The 19,859-nt window shown below is 44.2% G+C and overlaps 1 protein-coding gene across 1 annotated transcript in view; it reads left to right on the top strand.

Annotated features, from left to right (window-relative positions):
• Positions 1-19,859, top strand: part of LOC124789372 (adenylate cyclase type 2) — a 278,181-nt gene that overhangs the window by 171,953 nt on the left and 86,369 nt on the right. Inside the window, exon 10 of the mRNA XM_047256703.1 lies at positions 4,565-4,820. Coding sequence (XP_047112659.1) covers positions 4,565-4,820 — 256 coding nt within the window. The remainder of the gene's footprint in view (positions 1-4,564; positions 4,821-19,859) is intronic.

Raw genomic sequence — 19,859 nt, forward strand, 5'->3', positions numbered from 1 at the left:
ACTAGTCCTGTCTACAGTTTCCTTGCAGAAGCGGGTATTTCCCCATTACAAATACGATGGAGTCAACTCGTGGTTTCTTGCGCAATCGGCATTCGACCATTCGACAATTCCTTTATCATCCCGTGTATCCTGCCCTCTTTGCAAACTTGGAATATCTTCCTCCTGACACCTGCCCTCAGGTGGGATTGCCAGTTGGAATGCATCCTCACTTCTCTTTTTGAGGATCTCCATCATCTCCCCATCTCCACTCACTGGAATGAGCCCTGCGTCTCTCCTCCCCCCCCCCCCCCCCCCACTCTGGATTGTAGTTAGACAACAGATTAGGATCGACATATTCCAAGATCGTAAGGTCTCTGTCACCTGTATGTTATTCCAGCATCTTGTACATGCCGTCCTTGAAGAGTTACAGAATGCTGTCATCTTCTACACTGATGGTTCTAAAATGATACATAAGATTGGATACACTTTTACGTCTCTTGCTGGCGTGGAACACCATTTACTGCCGAGATCTCGTAGTCTGTTCAGAGCAGAGCTGCTAGCCTTAACAGTGCCCTCCATTTTGTTACTCAGGGCTCCCTCCACAGAGTTTTAATATGTACTGACTCAATGAGCAGTCAGCAGGCTATAGACCGACGCCACTCATGTCACCCTTTGGTCTCTGCTATCCACGACCTTCTCCATGCGCTTGGCTGTGAATCCCGCGAAGTTGCCTTTCTCTGGGTCCCAAGGCTTGTGGGCATCCCAAGGAATGAATAGGCTGACCGTTTGACTAGAGAGGCAGATACTTGACCCTCACTGCCTTCGGTGATTCCAATGCAGATATGCAGGTACACGTCAAATCGCTCTTTGTCCAGAAGTTCGCTACTGCTCTTAGTAATAATCTTCGCTCTTCATTCTGCTCCTCTAGGGAGTCCACTGTGTCAGGCCATCTAGGTATCTGTCATACAAGGCTCGTCCGTTGTTTTCTCTTGCCTAACGTGGCTGTGGAGGCAGACTGACGGTATTCCATAAATTGGTGGAAGGTCCCCTCTCTTGGCTCTTCGTACTAAGTATAACCTTCCAGGTTCCTTGTCTTTAATATTAGCTGACAATTGACGGGAGGCTGAACTGGTCCTCAGGTTCCTATAAGAAAGTGGTTTTTATTTTCAGTTATAAGGTTTTGCTTTACTCCTGGAGCAGGGGCAGGATGGTTGTGGTTGGGGCCTGTCTTCGTGTTTTATAAGTCTCGGACCCATGACCACTGCCCTTGCAAAGACCGCTCTTTTATCCCTCTGTTTTTCCAGTTTTAAGATTTGGCCTACCCTTTTACGCCTTCTACTGTGTAGATTTTTAGCTTTCTTGCTTTATAGTTTCACGCTTCTGACTGGATGCGCCCACTTTTAACGGACACCTCCATCTTACGCAACTAAGTTCTGAACTGCGGAACTGATGACCTCACGGTTTAGTCCCATAACCCCGTTCAGTCAGTCTAGTCCAGTCCTGTAACGACGTGTCGACGCAACAGTTGAGTCAAATAGCTGCGTATGCCGCCAGAGCCAGTCAGCAAATCATCTCTCTGCGAGTGTGCTACAAATACACTGGTATGTAAAACTTAAAAGAAAGTAACTTTCGCATTATGTGTCACTACCATGTAAGATAGCTCGATGAAACTTGAAGTTCATCTTTTCATGAGGTAAATACTGATTTTGTTAGTTACCAAGTAACAGCATAACGACTTTGTTTTATTGACCATCGTTAAATTACACTGGTCACGAATGATGATAAAGTATTTTTAATTATGTCATGTGTGGATGTTGTCATTTTAAGAAAGATTTTAACAGTGTGTGAAGCCATGATGGCACCAACACTAATCAAGTACGTTTTATGACCTGAAGATGGCTAGATTGTTAGCTAGCAATCGATCCAAATAAGCCGCGCGGAATTAGCCGAGCGGTCTTTACCGCTGCAGTCATGGACTGTGCGGCTGATCCGGGCGGAGGTTCGAGTCCTCCCTCGGGAATGGGTGTGTGTGTTTGTCCTTAGGATAATTTAGGTTAAGTAGTGTGTAAGCTTAGGGACTGATGACCTTAGCAGTTAAGTCCCATAAGATTTCACACACATTTCTTTTTATCCAAATAAAGGGAATTTCATGTGCGATCTTGACTTCATGAGCCTTCAGTCCCTAACATTAATAAAAATTTACAGTAGATAGCGTATTTCCCGGTCATCATCATCATCATCAGTGTTCTGTCAAAAGGCAGGTTTCCACATGGTGGTTCTCTTCTGCCATCCTGTTCAGGTCTGCATAATTTCCTCTTCCCTTTACGTCGTCTATCATCTTGTATCTCCTTCTTCCTCTCAGTCTTCCCCCACAAACCAATCCTTCCAAAGCATCTGCTAGCAAGCACTCCCTTCTCAATGAATGTCCCAACCAGTTCTTTTTCCTTTCTCTTACAACCTTCAGCAGACATATTCTCTCACCAAGCCTTTCGTTACTCGCTCTTTCCATCCAGCTTATTCTCTCCATTCTCCTCCACATCCACATCTCAAATGCTTCTAACCTTTTTTCATCCTCTCGTCTTAGCGTCCATGTTTCTGCCTCACTCCAGGCAAAACATTTGTCAAGCCTTTTCCTTAGTCCTTTATCTAATTTGCCACGTAAGAGTCTCCTCTTTCTGTTGAATGCCTCCTTCGCTATGGCAATTCGAGTTTTCACCTCCTGGTGACATCTCAAGTCTTCAGTTATCGTGCTTCCAAGATATTTAAATTCACTTAGTTGGCTAATGGTAGATTGTCCTATTTTAATATTGGACAGTCTGCGTCTTGTACTGATGACCATACTCCTTGTTTTTGCTGTGTTTATTTGCATTCCAGATTCCACACAAGCTTCATTCAGATCTTTGAGCATGATATTCACTGTCCACTCACTTTCGGCCATTAATACCATGTCATCAGCAAATCTTATACATTCTATTCTTTTTCCGCCAATACATATTACTCTTTTCCCATCTAAGCTTTTCGCAATAATCTCTTCAAGGTATGCGTTAAACAACAGGCAACAACCTTGTCTAACACCTCGTCCAATGCTGCTTCCTTCTGACATTTCATTTCCAGTCCTTATCCTTACTTTCTGGTGTAAATATAGATTCTGTATCACTCGTCTCTCTTTCCAATCTACTCCTTTCCTCTTCAAAATATCCGTCAGCTTGTTCCACTGAACTCTGTCAAAAGCCTTTTCTAAATCTATAAATACCCTTTTCCATATATCTTTCTGCTATAGTTCTTAACAGGCCAATAGCATCTCTTGTTCCTTTTTCTCTTCTAAACCCTAACTGTTCCGCTGCAATCCCTCTATCCAGCTTGCCATATAACCTTCTATTCAACACTCTCAGCAAGACTTTAGCTGCATGAGAAATTAGACTGCTCTTCACATTTTTTAGTGTTTCTCTTTTTCTCTGTTGGTATCATAACTGTAGGAGTCCTGGTCGACTGTATCAAAAAACTAATTCTCTTCCCTGTGTGTGTGTCCTGTTCCACATTTTCAGCTTTTGCCTATCGAAGCAGTCCATTACTTCCTTTTCACTGTAGCTTTTGTGCCTAGTATCTTCTTTGCCTTTTCACGTTCGCTCTCTCTGAACGAATACTGTGTGCCTCTCTCTCGTACTGATAGCTCCAGTGTTCGTACGCCAAGTTTCTCCAGTAGTGCCACACTGAGTGTAGCTTTGTAAGCCCCGGTAGGGATGTTTCTTTGTGGTTTCCGAACGGCATACGCCTGTGTAACCAAGGGCACCGACGAAATGCTGCTGTTTAGCGTGCCAGAGACAGAGCAACACTGAGCGAAGTTGATCCGTTGCCAGGGGCAGGTACTGAGGGAGATGATGGTCTTTATTTAATAAAATTGCAGCCAAATAGCCATATACAGTTACTTTGCTTAACATTTTACATTTACATTTTACATTTTTGCATATTCATTTATCGATTTCACTCTTTTACTGCACAGTTCCATGTGGTATCGTTCACAGGCTTCGTTACACAGTTCACATACACATGTTGTGGTTGGGTCATTATAAGTTTTGTTTTTGCAGATTAGATGATGAAAGCCGTGAATAGAAAGTCTAGTTACGACATGTCGCTGTTCGAAGTTTGGTGCTGTCCATGAGCTGCTTCGGTGCCATAGAACTCGGGCCATATTTTTTCTCGTTTGTCCTCCATGATCTTCAGTTGCTTTCTGGAAGCCCTGGTGTGTGGCATCATATATCGAAGTCTGATGTCTTCAATTAGGAATGTCTCTCTCGCTAGCAGGTACACTAGTCTATATCTTGTTGTCTTTGAGAGACCTAGTGCTCTTTTTAGATAGGTCGATTTTACCTTTCTAGTGTTTCTAGATTTTTTTCTGTCAGGTGGTCCCATATAACCTCCATCCCATTGGCCAGGACTGGAAAGATTTTTGTGTTGAATAATTTCATGGCTGTTTCTAGGCGGATGTTTTTGATGTCCTGTATTGCTATTATTGCTTGGGCTGCACGTTCTGTTGTATGTTTTGTGAATCATTTGGCTGTTGGTTGCAATGGTGGTCTTTTGGCAGGGGCGTGGTGCTGTGGGGGTCCCTGGGGGCGACGCTATGCGCGTTGTTAGTGTTCGCCTACCTGTGCTGGCTGGAGGGTCGGTGCCCCGGGGGCGGCTCGTCACCCACCCCTGCCGTGGGCGGCGGCTGCCCGGGGGCGGCGGGGGCGGCGGCCGGTGACGAGGGGCGGCACACGGTGAGCGCCCACCGCTGGCTGCGCCTCGCCGTCTTCTCCATCACCGCCGCACTCTTCGCCGCCTGCGCCGTCATCACACTGGTGAGTATACACTGCTAGCCTGCCTACGTCTGTGAGTGGCTGTGTATGTTGAGGAATAGCTGCGAAACGTCTGGAGTAGTTACGGCGAAATTTTATAACGTGTGACCCACTTTCCCTGAAGGAGTACTGTGAGTAGGGGGTTGATGCAGTTCTATTACATATAGCAGAATATCGGAATATAGCGGAAAATCAGACCAGCTGTGTGGCTGGACTGAAGAGTTTTAAGCAAACAGAACACAGCATGTTGTTATCAAAGGAGGGACGTCTACAGACGTTTAAGTAACCTCTGGCGTGCCACAGGGGAGTGTTATGGGACCATTGCTTTTCACAATATATGTAAATGACCTAGTAGATAGTGTCGGAAGTTCCATGCGGCTTTTCTCGGATGATGCTGTAGTATACACAGAAGTTGCAGCATTAGAAAATTGTAGCAAAATGCAGGAAGGTCTGCAGTGGATAGGCACTTGGTGCAGGGAGTGGCAACTGACCCTTAACATAGACAAATGTAATGTATTGCGAATACATAGAAAGAATGATCCTTTATTCTATGATTATATGAGAGCGGAACAAACACTGGTAACAGTTACTTCTGTAAAATATGTGAGAGTATGCATGCGGAACGATTTGAAGTGGAATGATCATATAAAATTAATTGTTGGTAAGGCGGGTACCAGGTTGAGATTCATTGGGAGAGTCCTTAGAAACTGTAGTCCATCAACAAAGGAGGTGGCTTACAAAACACTCGTTCGACCTATACTTGAGTATTGCTCATCAGTGTGGGATCCGTACCAGATCGGGTTGACGGAGGAGATAGAGAAGACCCAAAGAAGAGCGGCGCGTTTCGTCACAGGGTTATTTGGTAACCGTGATAGCGTTACGGAGATGTTTAGCAAAATCAAATGGCAGACTCTGCAAGAGAGGCGCTCTGCATCGCGGTGTAACTTGCAGTCCAGGTTTCGAGAGGGTGCGTTTCTGGATGAGGTATCGAATATATTGCTTCCCCCTACTTATACCTCCCGAGGAGATCGCGAATGTAAAATTAGAGAGATTCGAGCGCGCACGGAGGCTTTCCGGCAGTCGTTCTTCCCGCGAACCATACGCGACTGGAACGGAAATGGGAGGTAATGACAGTGGCACGTAAAGTGCCCTTCGCCACACACCGTTGGGTGGCTTGCGGAGTATAAATGTAGATGTAGATTGTAGCGGATGGAAGGAATAACGTTCAAAAGTAAGCATTGCTCAGAATCACCTTGAATTATTCAAACAAAACCACGTACACGCATGAGTTACGTTCGACGAGCCGCAGATGTTGCTGTGGGGAGATGCCCAGCATTGCTCAACGTTATCTACAGATAGACATACCGTAGGTGCAGCCGTGTCAGAGTGATATGAGATAGTCAGAGTGCTCTGTGATATTGGTAGTTTATTTTGGGGTAGCATTGGAGTGTTAAGAAGGTGGTGTGCAAAAGTAATCTCTGACGACGTACAGTATACGATACGTACGAGGGGGAGTTGGAGAATAAGTTTCCGCTGTCGACTGTGGGCAGAGTTGTGTGATGTGGGTGAATGACGGCACGGCAGGTGAACGCGCACATGCAAGACACCGATACATCATCGGGTAGAGATCGACCGCGATCAAGCAGATGGCGCTGTCGCAGTGCCTGCGCAAAGCAGAGGCCAACCGCTCAGTCTTTTCCCGGAGCTATGGAGAGAAGGTGCGTTTTGTAGTCGTGGTCATAGGCGGAAGTAAGAGTATCAGGCACAGAAATTCATAACCGCCTTGTTGAGGTGTATGGGTCAGGTGTGATGTCGAGGCAGATGGTGCGGAGATGGTGCCAGCATTCAGTGATGGACGTCAGCAAGTGTAGGACATACCGAGACCTGGACGGACGCTACAGATGCAGATGTCAAGAAGGTGCATGACATGATTAAAGCGGTAGAACTTGGGATCAAACATGAGCGAGCTCACAAAGATCATTCACGACAATCTTCGATATAGGAAGGTGTCAGCACGATGGGTGCCCCGCCAACTGACCCCGACACACACGGAACAACACATGGCGTTCAGCCTGGAACAGCTCGTGCGTTACCATGAATCTGGCAATGACCTTCTGTTTCGGATTGTGACGGGGTATGAAACGTGGCCCGAATCGAAGGCCGCATCCGTGGAGTGGAAACATCCGTCATAACCTGTCCCAAAGAAGTTCAAAAGCACTCCGTCTGCAGGTAAAGTGCTACTCACCGTTTTCTGGGACGCCAAAGGAGTTTTGCTGCTGGAATTCCTGAAGGATGCAACCATCAATGCTGCGCGGTTCTGTGGCACTCTGTCGAAATTGAAAGAGATGATTTGGAAAAAGCGGCCTGGCCTTCTGAGATCAGGCGTTCTGCTGTTGGATGACAATGCGAGACCACACACGGCGATGGCAACACAAAACCACATTGCATCTCTTGGCTGGGAGCGCCTACACCATCCGCCTTACAGTCCGGATCTCGCACCAAGTGACTTCCGTCTGTTTCCTGCTTTGAAGAAGACTCTCGGCGGAAGGCGCTTTGGTAGCAATGCTGAAGTCAAACAAGCCGTTCAACGCTTCTTCCGTGTGTAAAGCGGTATGATAAATTTCTCAATGCACTTCGAAATTATGTAGAAAAATAAAGATATGACTTATCTTTAATGTCTCACTCTCTTTTTTTTTTCTTTCACACACAACTCTGACCACAGTCGACAGGGGAAACTTATTCTCCAACTCCCCTTCGTATGTCACTAGGTGAGAAGCATGATTGGCGACAGTTCAGATGACGTGAAATCGGTCCTACGTTAAGAGGTGAGGCTGAATATGAGAGACGTGTGACAGAGCTGACTACAGTTCAGTTCAAGATTAGTCGTACAAAACGCTGTTCGATCTTCCAGAAAATCTAAGTAATATTTTCTCATTTTCATTTACCCACGCACCTGATGCAGAACAGTATTTTGCAAGTACCATCTCTAGTGGTATCACATCTGCGTGGTCCCTGAAGATTTACGCCTACATCGTCCGCGTAGGCACCTACCACGGTGTTTGTCCCTGGAACGGTAATGCCTGTTAATCTGTGCTGTAGCTGCATCAGGATAGGTTCCAGCGATATAATGAACAAAAGCCAGGATAAGGGGCTGTCTTGGATAACGCCCCTTTTTTATTTTAATGCAGATGTTTTGTCAGTTGACAGTTAACGGAGATTTGTGCAGTAACACCCATTGCCATGTTCTTGATGATGTCGATGGTTTTTGGCAGGAAGTCCGTTCAGCGCATTGCCTTTGTCGGGTACTTGTGATTAATTTGATCAAATGCCTTATGGAAGTCTATGAAAAGCAGTCAACATTTTATGATACTTGTCTATGTTAGCGCAATTTGTAAAATCGACCTTCTAAAAGCGCGGGAATGCTGTTGGCCTTTGATGTCAGCGGTGCATCGTATAATGTGCTTATTAATTACTCGAGCTATAATTTATATTTCGAATTTAAAAGCGAAATCGGCCGTAGGTTGTTTATTTTTTGCAGCCTCTGTTCTTCGGGATCAACTCAATTTTCCATTGTTTGAACTTTGCAGGCACTGGCTTTCCCCGTAAGACTTCGGCGAACTTCTCTACTATTAGGGTCCAAAATTGTTTATAGAATTCAGTGGGCAGTCCGGCAGATCCTGGAGATTTCCTAGCGGGAGAGCTGCGCACGATTTCCAATACATCTTCCTTGGTGACGTCCGAAGAAATGTTCACATCGTCATCTCATGATATTCGTGGATGATACGTACCAAAGAGCTCATCATATTCTTCATTTGTTTCCCCTGATGCTTGCATGCGTTCATAGTACGCTCAGATTTCTTCTGTGTGGAGATTATGGTTCCATCATCGATTTGGAGTTCATCCGTGAAAATTCTTCTTCTATTCTTGGAGTTTCTGACAAGATGGTACAAAGCATCAGTCTCATCTTGAGTGACTGACTTTGCTTTGGATTTTATCTGGAGTCCCTTCAGTTCCTTACGTTTCAAACTTCTTAACTTTGCTTTTGTTTGCTTGATGTCTTTTAATCCTGTAGGAACTGCATCTGTCTGATTGTAGGAGACCCTTAGCACGCTATGGTAGAATTCTACAGTCATGTTCCTTTCTCTGGCCTTATATATACTAAAATATATTAAAACTTTCCTTAGATTCGGTTTCACCCGTCGGGTCCACCATTCTAGCACACTTTGAAAGTTGTGCAAAGAACGGAAACACATTTATCAAGCTCTGGTTATGGCTTCTTCTAAGTCTTCTTCTAGTAATATCGATATGTTTAGATTCCACTGGCTTATTACTCTTCGGGTAGTTTATGGTGTTAAATGTACGCAGGTTAACAACGCATTGTGGTCGGAAAAACTAACGGGAAAGGTTTCTGTTTGCAACTCTCTGTCTGCTAAATTTTAAGATACGTAAATTCAGACAATTCTACTAGAGGAATTCGCAACAATATGAGCGAAGTTCACCATTGTTGGATACTTTATTTCTCACGCTTCTTTTAAGTTTAAATCAACAACAAGGCCTCTCAAGTCAGTTGAGTAATTGAAGTTGGGAATTTGATCCTTACGACTCTATACACAATAGAAATCTCCCCCAATTATAAGTTGCAGGGTTTTTTTACTGGGTGAATAAATTACGCTTTCCTTAAAAAATGTGGCTCTTGCAGTTCTATTAGTGCTGCCCGAAGGAGCATATAAATTTACAATATTAACTACTGCTACATTTATTCCAATACTTCGTTCCGAGTCTGATCTATCAACGTTATGTACGGAAATGCCTCTTCCAATTAAAATGGCCGTGCCAACTCTCGTTTCAGTGAATGTATTGTGAAAACCAACACAACTGGAAAAATTTAGTTGTTGGGATATCACTTCCTGCAGGACAGCAATGTCCATCGCTGACTCATATAGAAACTGTTTCAGAGCTGCTATTTTTACATCCCACTCTATCCTGTTGATGTTTAACGTGGTAATCGTATATGACCGTAGCGCTGGAGTCTGGCCTTTTCTTATTTTCATTTTTTCTAGTCCTTCATTTCATGCCATTCCATGTGGGATCCTTCCTGAGAATCTGACGGCAGACTACCGTCCCGGTTTTCATTTGAACCTTTCTTTTTACTTTTCTTACGGTTTGCATCGACACTGTCCTTCACCGAATTACTCCGCCCACTCCCTGAGTAGCTTTCCATCGAGGGCAGCCTCGGTGAATCTGTGGGGCAGCCGTGTGCTACCATCTCATTTGCCGAGAGCGGCGCATACGCATTTTGCAAACATTTTTCCTACGCCCGGTCACTTCTGCGAATCACTTTCGCTTGCTGTTTGTTTGTTATTGTTCTAACACTCCACTTGTTCTTTGTGGGATATGGACGGCGACGTCGTCTGTTGTTGACAATTTTTCGCTACCTCGTCATGTTTGCTTTCAGTTGCATACCCGGGTGAGTCTGTTCACACTGATTTTGACAAACCGGTACTGCAGTGCAGGGCTGTGGCATTAACTGGGCCCGAGTATTGTCAGCTACCGGCGCGTCCTGGTCTGCAGAATGGAGCTGTGACGTCACCTCTCAATATTTGTTTAATGGTGGCGCACTCGGTTTGTCTACCTGTATACTTGTCTCTGAGTTTCAATCTATGCTAACAATATTGACTGAAATTGTAGTTTCCAATATTGTTTTCTGAATGGCACCTATAGCATCTAACGACAGATTGATTCCCTCTTCATCTGTTCTACAACTGTCAAAAGTTCGACGTCTCTTGTTAGTGACTACACTACTTTTCGCAATGGGTTGTCTTCAGCGTCTTTCCTAAATAAAGGTGGAAATGCTTCAAGATTTTGTGGCCTGTCCTTCATATTTCCCGTAATGCTGGAACCTTCACTTCTCGTCATCTGATTTTCGGTCACAAGATCAGCCAGTGTTAACCTATTACGCTGTTGTAAATTGTTCTGCGACACAAACACCTTGTTTGGACAGTTTTGCTGGAGATGCCCACTTTCTTTACGTATGTGACAAGTCAAAGTCTGTCCATTGTAAATAACGTGGGCCTTGTAACCATAAACCAAAATATGAGAAGGGATATTTTGTTTGCCATGCATCTCGACAGAACAAACACCAGTATAGCATTGCAATCTATGTTGCTTTACCATCGTTCGTTACGAATTTGCTTGATGTCTCCACATGATAAAACGTCTTTTAAGTAGCACTTTTCTACCACAGGAGGCAAATTAAATACTCTGATGTGTTTATAACCAAAACAAGAATTTGGAATGAAAACTGTACTCACCGAATTGTCGCGATGGCGGAATTCAGCTTTTCCTTCAAATTTCTGTAAAATCACTAATGAGAAAAGCAGCTCCACAAAAAAGCAATATTGCTCCAAATCGTAATAAGCAGTGTACGTCTGATCCGAAGTAATACTAATGACATCAACGACCCAGCCATTAATTTCTAGTAAACTTGACTGGACATTACGGCTTGTTTTGTCAAATCCATATCTTAAACTTCCTGGGAAACATGGTAACCATTCCAATAGTTAACAGGTCCCAAAAAGAAGGAAACTAAACGCTTTATTCACACAATCACAATTTTACACAACACTGTAACGCACAGAAAGAACAGAAATTAGCGACATCCAAACAGAGCAGCACCGTGTCTGAAGCGACACAGCGCGTCTGTTCAGGACGGCCGCAAGAACCGCTATTCTGGTCCCAGACAAACGAAACTTTTGTGTCATTTGCTTGTAAAAAGGCTATAACGACACTGGACACCGCTTAAAGTTGAACTATGTAACAATTATATTTTTAGATTATTTCTGAGAGTGCACTATTCTACGATCTCTATTTACGTTGCTAAGCAGAGATACTATTACAATCGCAGACTGCATCGCCGATGTGCGGATATCAACGGAATACAGTCTGCCACCGGTAGCTGAGTGGTCAGCGCTACAGAATGTCAATCCTAAGGGCCCGGGTTCGATTCCCGGCTGGGTCGGAGATTTTCTCTGCTCAGGGACTGGATGGTTTGCTGTCCAAATCATCATCATTTCATCCCCATCGACGCGCAAGTCGCCGAAGTGACGTCAAATCGAAAGACTTGCACCCGACGAACCGTCTACCCCACGGGAGGCCCTAGTCACACGACATTTACATTTTTAACGGAACACAGCGTACTGGTTGCGACCAAAGCGACCATCCCCACGCATTCGCAGCGTCACAGTCCAGCGTGAGGTTGAGTACCTTACAGTCCTGTTAAGTGGGATTGAAATTTCACCTGCTGTTTGACGTGGGTCCCTTCATGTCGCTTGCACAAATTAGCGGCCATCCGCTGCTGTGGTGGGCAGCATTATCTGTGGCTTGTAACGCTTCCCAAAGTCTTGAAACAATGCTGTGAGCAATACCAATCCTAAGGCTACACTCGTCACACTTCGTCCTTCTTCCAGTTTCCCGAAGATGCTCCCCTGTGTAAAGTCAATCATATATTGTCTGTGGGCCACGCTTTAATGAATGAAACCACCACAGTGAACCGCGAATGCTCTCTGATTGGCACACATTTTCTTTTCCAGTACCTCCAACTGCCTCGTGTTGCGGTGCCAGCCCCTTTTGGCACTTTAGTGACGATGACCTCTCGCTTTGTGAAGTCCAACTTCCTGTGCACAGCCAGGAAACATTTAGCAACATGCCCCAGCACTTCCTTTCGTTTTCACTGCGTAGTTAATGTGTTGAGTTACTTTATCTAGTGCGTCCTTAAGCTTTCCAGAGCGGTTATTAGGTTCCTTCAGAGATAAACGATCCGAATGCTGCAAAACTAAAACTGCTGAAGGAATCGTAATTCCTTTGCCTACGGAAGAGGGGGTTTACCCTACAAGATCGACAAGGTGACAAACTTGCCGCTACAAGAACATGAGGACACACCAACATGACGACGGAGCAAGGACGTGCACGCCTTGGCCGTTCGCTTCACTCAGTAGTACTGAAAATAAAGAAATAGAGACTTCAAAGAAAGAGCAGAGGGGTGTAGTGCCATCGAAGAATGGCACAAGTGTACAGAGAACAGTGCGCTTTCGTTGTCATTCCGACGCTCAATCCGAGTTCTGGGGCAATTGCTGCCATCGTAACTCGCGGTTCTTCAATAAGGGCGTATACGAGTAGGTACTGGACAAGGGTATCGGTAATGCGGTGTGACGTTCCAGATAGTGGTTCGAAAAATGCTCAAATGTGCGTGAAATCTTATGGGACTTAACTGCTAAGGTCATCAGTCCCTAAGCTTACACACTGCTTCACCTGAACTACCCTAGGGACAAACACACACACCCATGTCCGAGGGAGGACTCGAACCTCCGCCGGGACCAGCCGCACAGTCCATGACTGCAGCGCCTGAGACCGCTCGGCTAATCCCGCGCGGCAGATAGTGGTTCGTCCTTCAATCGCTTGTGCCACACCTTGACCTTGTAAGGGGCGTCCTTTGTTTTTTGTACGGCCTCTTCTGTTACAGCTCAGAATAGTAACGGATAGAAATAAAAAATTTATTAACTCATGTCCATTGCAACAGGCAAACTGACGCCAGAGACAGATGTGCTTCGTGTCGTCGACACATTACGACACCGTCTGTCGAGTGAGGATACGCCTTCAACAGCGAGTTGGCTGTAGCAGAAAACCAATGGAAGCGAGAGAAGCACATTCGTTAACTCGTAAGGCATACGACGGACGTTTGATAAGTCCGTGCAAAGTCCGAGGGATGGCACAACCGGCTCGTATCGAGGTCATCTTTAGTTAGTAGCATCTTTGGAAAGAATGCACACCAAGTTTCAGACATACTGGTCTATTTCTTTGTGTTTGGCATTCGTGTCAATCAAGGAAGTCGAGCGATTGTCAAAAAATGGACGAAAAAGAATTTCGCGTGTGATTACACATTACTTTATGAAAGGCAAAACGCCTCTGGAGACTAAAGAGAAGCTTGATAAACGCTACGGTGACTCCGCACCTTCGATTACAACAGTTTATAAGTGGCTTCAAAATTTTCAGAGTGGCCATATGGGCACAGCTGATGCTGAACGTTCTGGACGCCCTGCGGAGGTTAGACTCCAGAAATCATTGATAAAATCCTTGATGTGGTGGTGGGTGACACAAGAGTTAAGGTGCGTGAAATTGCTAGTGCTGTGGGCATCTCAAATGAACGGGTACATAATATTTTGCATAAACATTTGAACATGAGGAAGTTAACCGCAAGATGGGTTCCGCGATTTCTCACGCTTGACCAAAAACGGAATCGTGTGAAGTGTTGCAAGGATGGTTTTCGGCTGTTCAGGAAGAATCCGCAGGACTTTAAGCGTCGTTTCGTCACTCTGTATAAAACATGGATACATTACTATACTCCTGAGACCAAACAACAATCTAAACAGTGGGTTACCAAGGGAGAATCTTCACCAAAAAAGCGAAGGACATTCCTCATCGACTATCTGGAAAAGGGTAAAACTATTACAGGTGCGTATTATTCATCGTTATTGGACCGTTTGAAAACCGAGCTGCAGGAAAAACGCCGGTGATTGGACCGCAAAAAGTCCTTTTCCATCGCGACAATGCACCAGCGCACACCTCAGCAGTGGTGGTCGCAAAATTAATGGAAATAGGATTCCAACTCATTTCACATCCCCCCTGTTCTCCAGACTTGGTTCCCTCGGACTACTGTTTGTTCACGAATCTGAAGAAACGGATGGCGGGACAAAGAATTTAACCAAACGAGGAAGTGATTGCAGCAACTAATAGCTATTTTGCAGACTTGGACAATTCCCATTATTCGGAATGGATCAACAAATTAGAGCAGCGTTGGACGAAGTGTATAAGTCTAAAAGAAGACTATCTCGAAAAATAAGAAAGGTTTACCCCCAACAGGTAAGTAGTTTTTATTTTTGCACGGACTTTTCAAACATCTCTCGAATTATAACGAGTTCTATCTCTTCCACTGACATGGTCTTCTGGACATTCAACGCTGAGCTGACTCAACCAGCGTCAGCTAGAATCCAACACGAAGCTGAATGAGCAACAGCTGAAAAAAGGCGACTTGTAAACATTGAGAATAAAATATTGAACTCTTATAATGTTTTACTAGCGTAGTCGACGCTTCACAGGTTCCTAACAGCTATCCTCATTCCACGCAGAAATGTTTCCTTTCGGCCCTCTGTAGTACACTCGTGCTATTGAAACTTCCTGGGAGATTAAAACTGTGTGCCGGACCGAGACTCGAACTCGGGACCTTCGCCTTTCTCGGGCATGTGCTCTACCTACTGAGCTACACAAGTACGACTCACGCCCCGTCCTCACAGCTTTACTTCTGCCAGTACCTCGTCTCCTACCTTCCAAACTTAACAGAAGCTCTCCTGCGACCATGCAGAACTAGCACTCCTGAAAGAAAGGATATTGCGGAGACATGGCTTAGCCACAGCCTTTGGGATGTTTGCAGAATGAGATTTTCACTCTGCAGCGGAGTGTGCGCTGATATGAAACTTCCTGGCAGATTAAAACCGTGTGCCGGACCGAGACTCGAATTCGGGACCTTTGCCTTTGGCGGGCAAGTGCTCTACCAACTGAGCTACCCAAGCACGACTCACGCCCCGTCCTCATTTCAATTCGATGAATTTCCTTTCCCCGTTCTTCTTCCGCTGTCAGGAAGCACAGTGCATCTCGTTGCTATTCTTTTGAAGTCTCCATTCCTGCGTTATGAGCACGACTCTGTGCAGTGGACGGTTGACCAGTACACGTGCTCACTTTGTTGACACGTGGGTGTGTGCCTGTGTCGCTCTAGCGGTGAGTTTGAAGTCTCAACGCTCTTATAGCGACCACACAATGGCGTTACGATCACATCCCCTCTGGCTCGTTCTATTTGAAGGAACATAATGGCACATGAACAACTAGAATCCTAACACATTTCCCTAGTGCACGCCTGAAGGAAGTTAAAGAACTGTCGATGGTTCTCCATCCAAGACAACGTCCAGCGTACTCCATATCAACAAAGTTTTAATAGAGTTAAAAATTTTACTTGGTACCTGATACGATGTCACTTTATTTAATAAGGGTTTGTGTGGTATAATGTAAAATATTTTTCTGAAGCCAAGACATTCTGCATCTATGTGACTGCGTTGATCCATGGGTAAAGCACGAGCTGATTTTCGCATGACCGATGTTTCAAGCTCCATGCTGATGACAAGTAGTATACTGAAATGGACGGCTGAAGTGCGGTGAGTGAGACGGCGGGGGGAGGGGGGGCAGCACAGAGGAGAAAAACATTTAAGTAGCTGAATAGAAACTGCTGTGAGTTGAAAGGTCATTACTTACAATATATCCACTTATACTCAAATGAGGCCAATACATGTCAGTTATTCGTGACATTTGTGGAATTTTAATTCACTCCCATCTATACTGCAAATAATAGTTCGTCTTACTATTCACAACAGTATATTAAAGGTGGCCCAACAAACGAAAACTTAACTTCTTACTCGATGTTTATATAATTTCTTTCAAGTTATTGTCTCACTGACAGAGCTCCTTTAGAAACTCAGTTTTGAAGACGATGCGGGAGGAAGGTGCTGCACTTTTCTTACAGAGTACAAGCCTGAAATGAACCTCTAATGGAACAAGAAAACAGAATAAAACTGTTCAATCCTTATGCCTAATTATATCTTCAGAAAAAAATGGTACATAAACCATAACCGTTAGGTCCACAAACTTTATGTGTGAACTGCGTAAAGTGCTGACATTGAAAGTGCCCTTAATAGCACAAATATAATTTTAATTTGAAGTGTTACTGAAGCAGAACTGGGTAATTTGGAACAATCGTTGGGATTCGATGTTAGGGCCTCACTACGAGCGAAATTTATCAAATGTGCGATTCTGTTGTTGATAAACATTGATCCATCTACTTTCTCCCAGAATTTAATTAAAAATCATTGATTCACTGAGTAAGTGGATCTATGTTTTTTTAATTAAAACATGGAAGAATGTCGCACGACAGTTATATAGACCGTCTCATTTTGGTTTCTATGCGGTTTTTGGCCTCACAAAAACTAAAAAAAGATGTCATTTTGCTTTTCATGCGGTATTTGACCCCAGACCAATTAAAAAACCGTGTTTTCCCACCCTATGTGATAAGATTTTGTGACGAATGGGTTTGCCTAATTAACAGTGCCACCAATGTTGACTGCCGAAGTTGTGCAGTCACGCACATTGAACAGTAGGATGGGGGAATGGTTTCTCTCTTGCTTTTTTTTTTTCGTCTATAGCTCTCGTTGTGACTGGCGCAAAACATGTTTAATAATATACTGTCCACCGTTTCCCTTTCCTGTCTCAAGTTAAAATCGAGAAACAGCAAGTTCCGTAACATATCCGAGTGTCCCCGGGTCATGTTCAGAATGTGTTGCGCAATTCGTGCCTTCAATTCAGCTACGTTCGTAACTGAAGCACTGAACACAATCGTGTAACCACACAGCCACTAGTCACACGGTCTAGGATCAGGTGACCTGGTCAACTAGGCTGTAGGAAAAGGCCGCTGATGATACCAGCATTTCCGAAGATCCTCTGCAAAAGCCGCTTTACTGGCTATGCAAGGTGCGGAGGAGCGCCATCTTGCATTACAATGATCCTTCCCACACATCCACGCTGTTGAAGTGTTGGAACGACGTTGGTGCCCAAAAGACCCTCATAATATTTACCAGTGACGGTGCAGGTAACAGCATTCAAAAAAATACTGTCCTACGATAAACGATGACGTCGATCCGTACTACACAGTCACCTATGCAGAATCAAGGGTTACCAGTTAATGTGCATGCGGATTTTCCGTTGCCCATGTTCTGCAAGTCTGAGTGTTGACATGTCCTTGTCGATGGAAATAGGCTTCATCTCTCAACAAAGTGTTCCATGTCCATTCAGTGCCCATGCGAGCAAGAAATTCCAGGACGAAAGTTTGACTTGCTGGCAAGTCAGCGGGAGGCACTTCCGAATAAGGGCGATTATATGTAGATAGCAGTACAGGATGTGTCGTAGGATTTTCTGCATCGTGCTCGCAGGCATGTACAGTTCCCCGTGCACTGCATGTTTGCACACTACCACTCGATTCCTCCTGCACTACTGTGGGACGTCTTCGACAGACGTCCGATCAACTGCATTCCTTCCTCTGCCACATTGTACTTCAAAAGAAACTGTCTTTTCGAATTTTGTAATCATTCGAATCATGTGGAGTGACGTAGTCAAACGTATTCGATTTGAAGTTACAGTGTGACAAGGACTTACGTCAGAAATTGGGGACTTGGTCAAAAAATGTTCTGGCCTTTGTTTCTTTGTATAATTCATGGTCACCTATGTACTAACATTTGTTTATTTCTAATGCTGCAATTTTTAGAAGCATTAATATACTGAAAAACTACAACCAAGCACTAATGATTAATACATAGACATCACGCCATTGTGACTGCAGAATGAAACCTCAAACCATAATGTTGTAAAGTTTAACCACAGACAGCACAACTTCCTAAATTAATATCTCTCACGCATCTACAGCACCAGCCAAAGCAATATTTCTTTTCATCGTTTGACGTTGTGTAATCTAATATGTGAAGTTTTCGACAAATTCCAGTTGATCAGTCCAAGCTACATATTCTTTCTTTGGTTGGAGCCTCCAGGCGAATGACCTGGGTGACTTATTCAGCATTTCCCCGTGTGTGAGAGATACTTGTTTTTAACAAAAAGCAAATTTGTATTGCGGTCGGACGAGTGTCCACCTTCAACTGAGACAAAGGGAAAAGACTTTTACGTCGCCTCACTGGATACGTCTGTTTTCAGATTTATACAATCGTCTGGAAACACTTTATTTCCCGTATATCAAATTGTATCAAGCCTTTATTTTGCGGCTCTTCTTGCAACTATGTCCAAATATTTCTTACAGAGTTATGAGCATTTTCGGCTTCCAAACGGATTTCTGTTATCTATCAAACGATTGTTTATTCACAGATTTCGAGGAAACATTTTCCTTCGACCATGATGCAAGGGGTAGCGTTCGTGCGGGAGAATAGGACTTCTTTTAGTGGTTTGCTAAGCCGTACGTTTCTTTAACCTCCAACGCTACGCTCCAGATATATACGTTCACAAAAGGCTTCCTAACAGTTAAATTTATTTTCAACGCCCGCAAATTTCTCTTTTTCAGAAATCCTTTTCTTGGTATAGGCAATGCGCATTACATATTCTTCTTACTTCGACCATCGTCAGTAACTTTCTTTGCCAAATACAAAACTCAACTACTACTTTTAGCATCTCATTTCTGAATTGGAGCCGCCCGATGTGGCCGAACGGTTCTAGGCGCTTCAGTCTGGAACCGCGCGACCGCTACGGTCGCTGGTTCGAATCCTACCTCGGGCATGGATGTGTGTGATGTCCTTAGGTTAGTTAGGTTTAAGTAGATCTAAGTGCTACGGGACTGATGACCTCAGATGTTAAGTCCCATAGTGCTCAGAGCCATTTCTTAATCGGATTCCGTCAGCACCGTCTGATTTCATTCGCCTACCCGTGTTTTAGTTTCGTTGATGCTCATCTTGTAATATTTTTTCTAGGCAGTTTCCATTCAGTTGGTCTCCCAAATCTTTTACCATCTCTAACAAATTATGAATGTCCATGACCTTCAATTATCTTTCAAGTTTTCATTTTGATTTCATTTACTGCTTGCCCAATATACTGATCGAATCACATCGAGGACAGGCTACAGCCCGGTCTCATTTCTTTCTCAACCATCGCTTCCTTTTCATGTTCTTCGGTTGTTATAACTGCAGTTTGATTTTTGCGCGAGTTGTAGATATCCTTTCGCTCTTTATATTTTATTCCTGGTATTTTCAGAATTTCAGAGCGAATATTCCCGTGAACACTGGCAAAATCTTTCTCCATGTCAAGAAATTCTATAAACGTAGTTTTGCCTTTCTTTCGGTTCTGTTGTAGATTTATTCGTATTGTCGCTATTGCCTCGAGTGTTTCAACATTTCT

The sequence above is a fragment of the Schistocerca piceifrons genome, chromosome 3 (assembly GCF_021461385.2).
Source record: "Schistocerca piceifrons isolate TAMUIC-IGC-003096 chromosome 3, iqSchPice1.1, whole genome shotgun sequence".
Lineage (NCBI taxonomy): Eukaryota > Metazoa > Arthropoda > Insecta > Orthoptera > Acrididae > Schistocerca > Schistocerca piceifrons.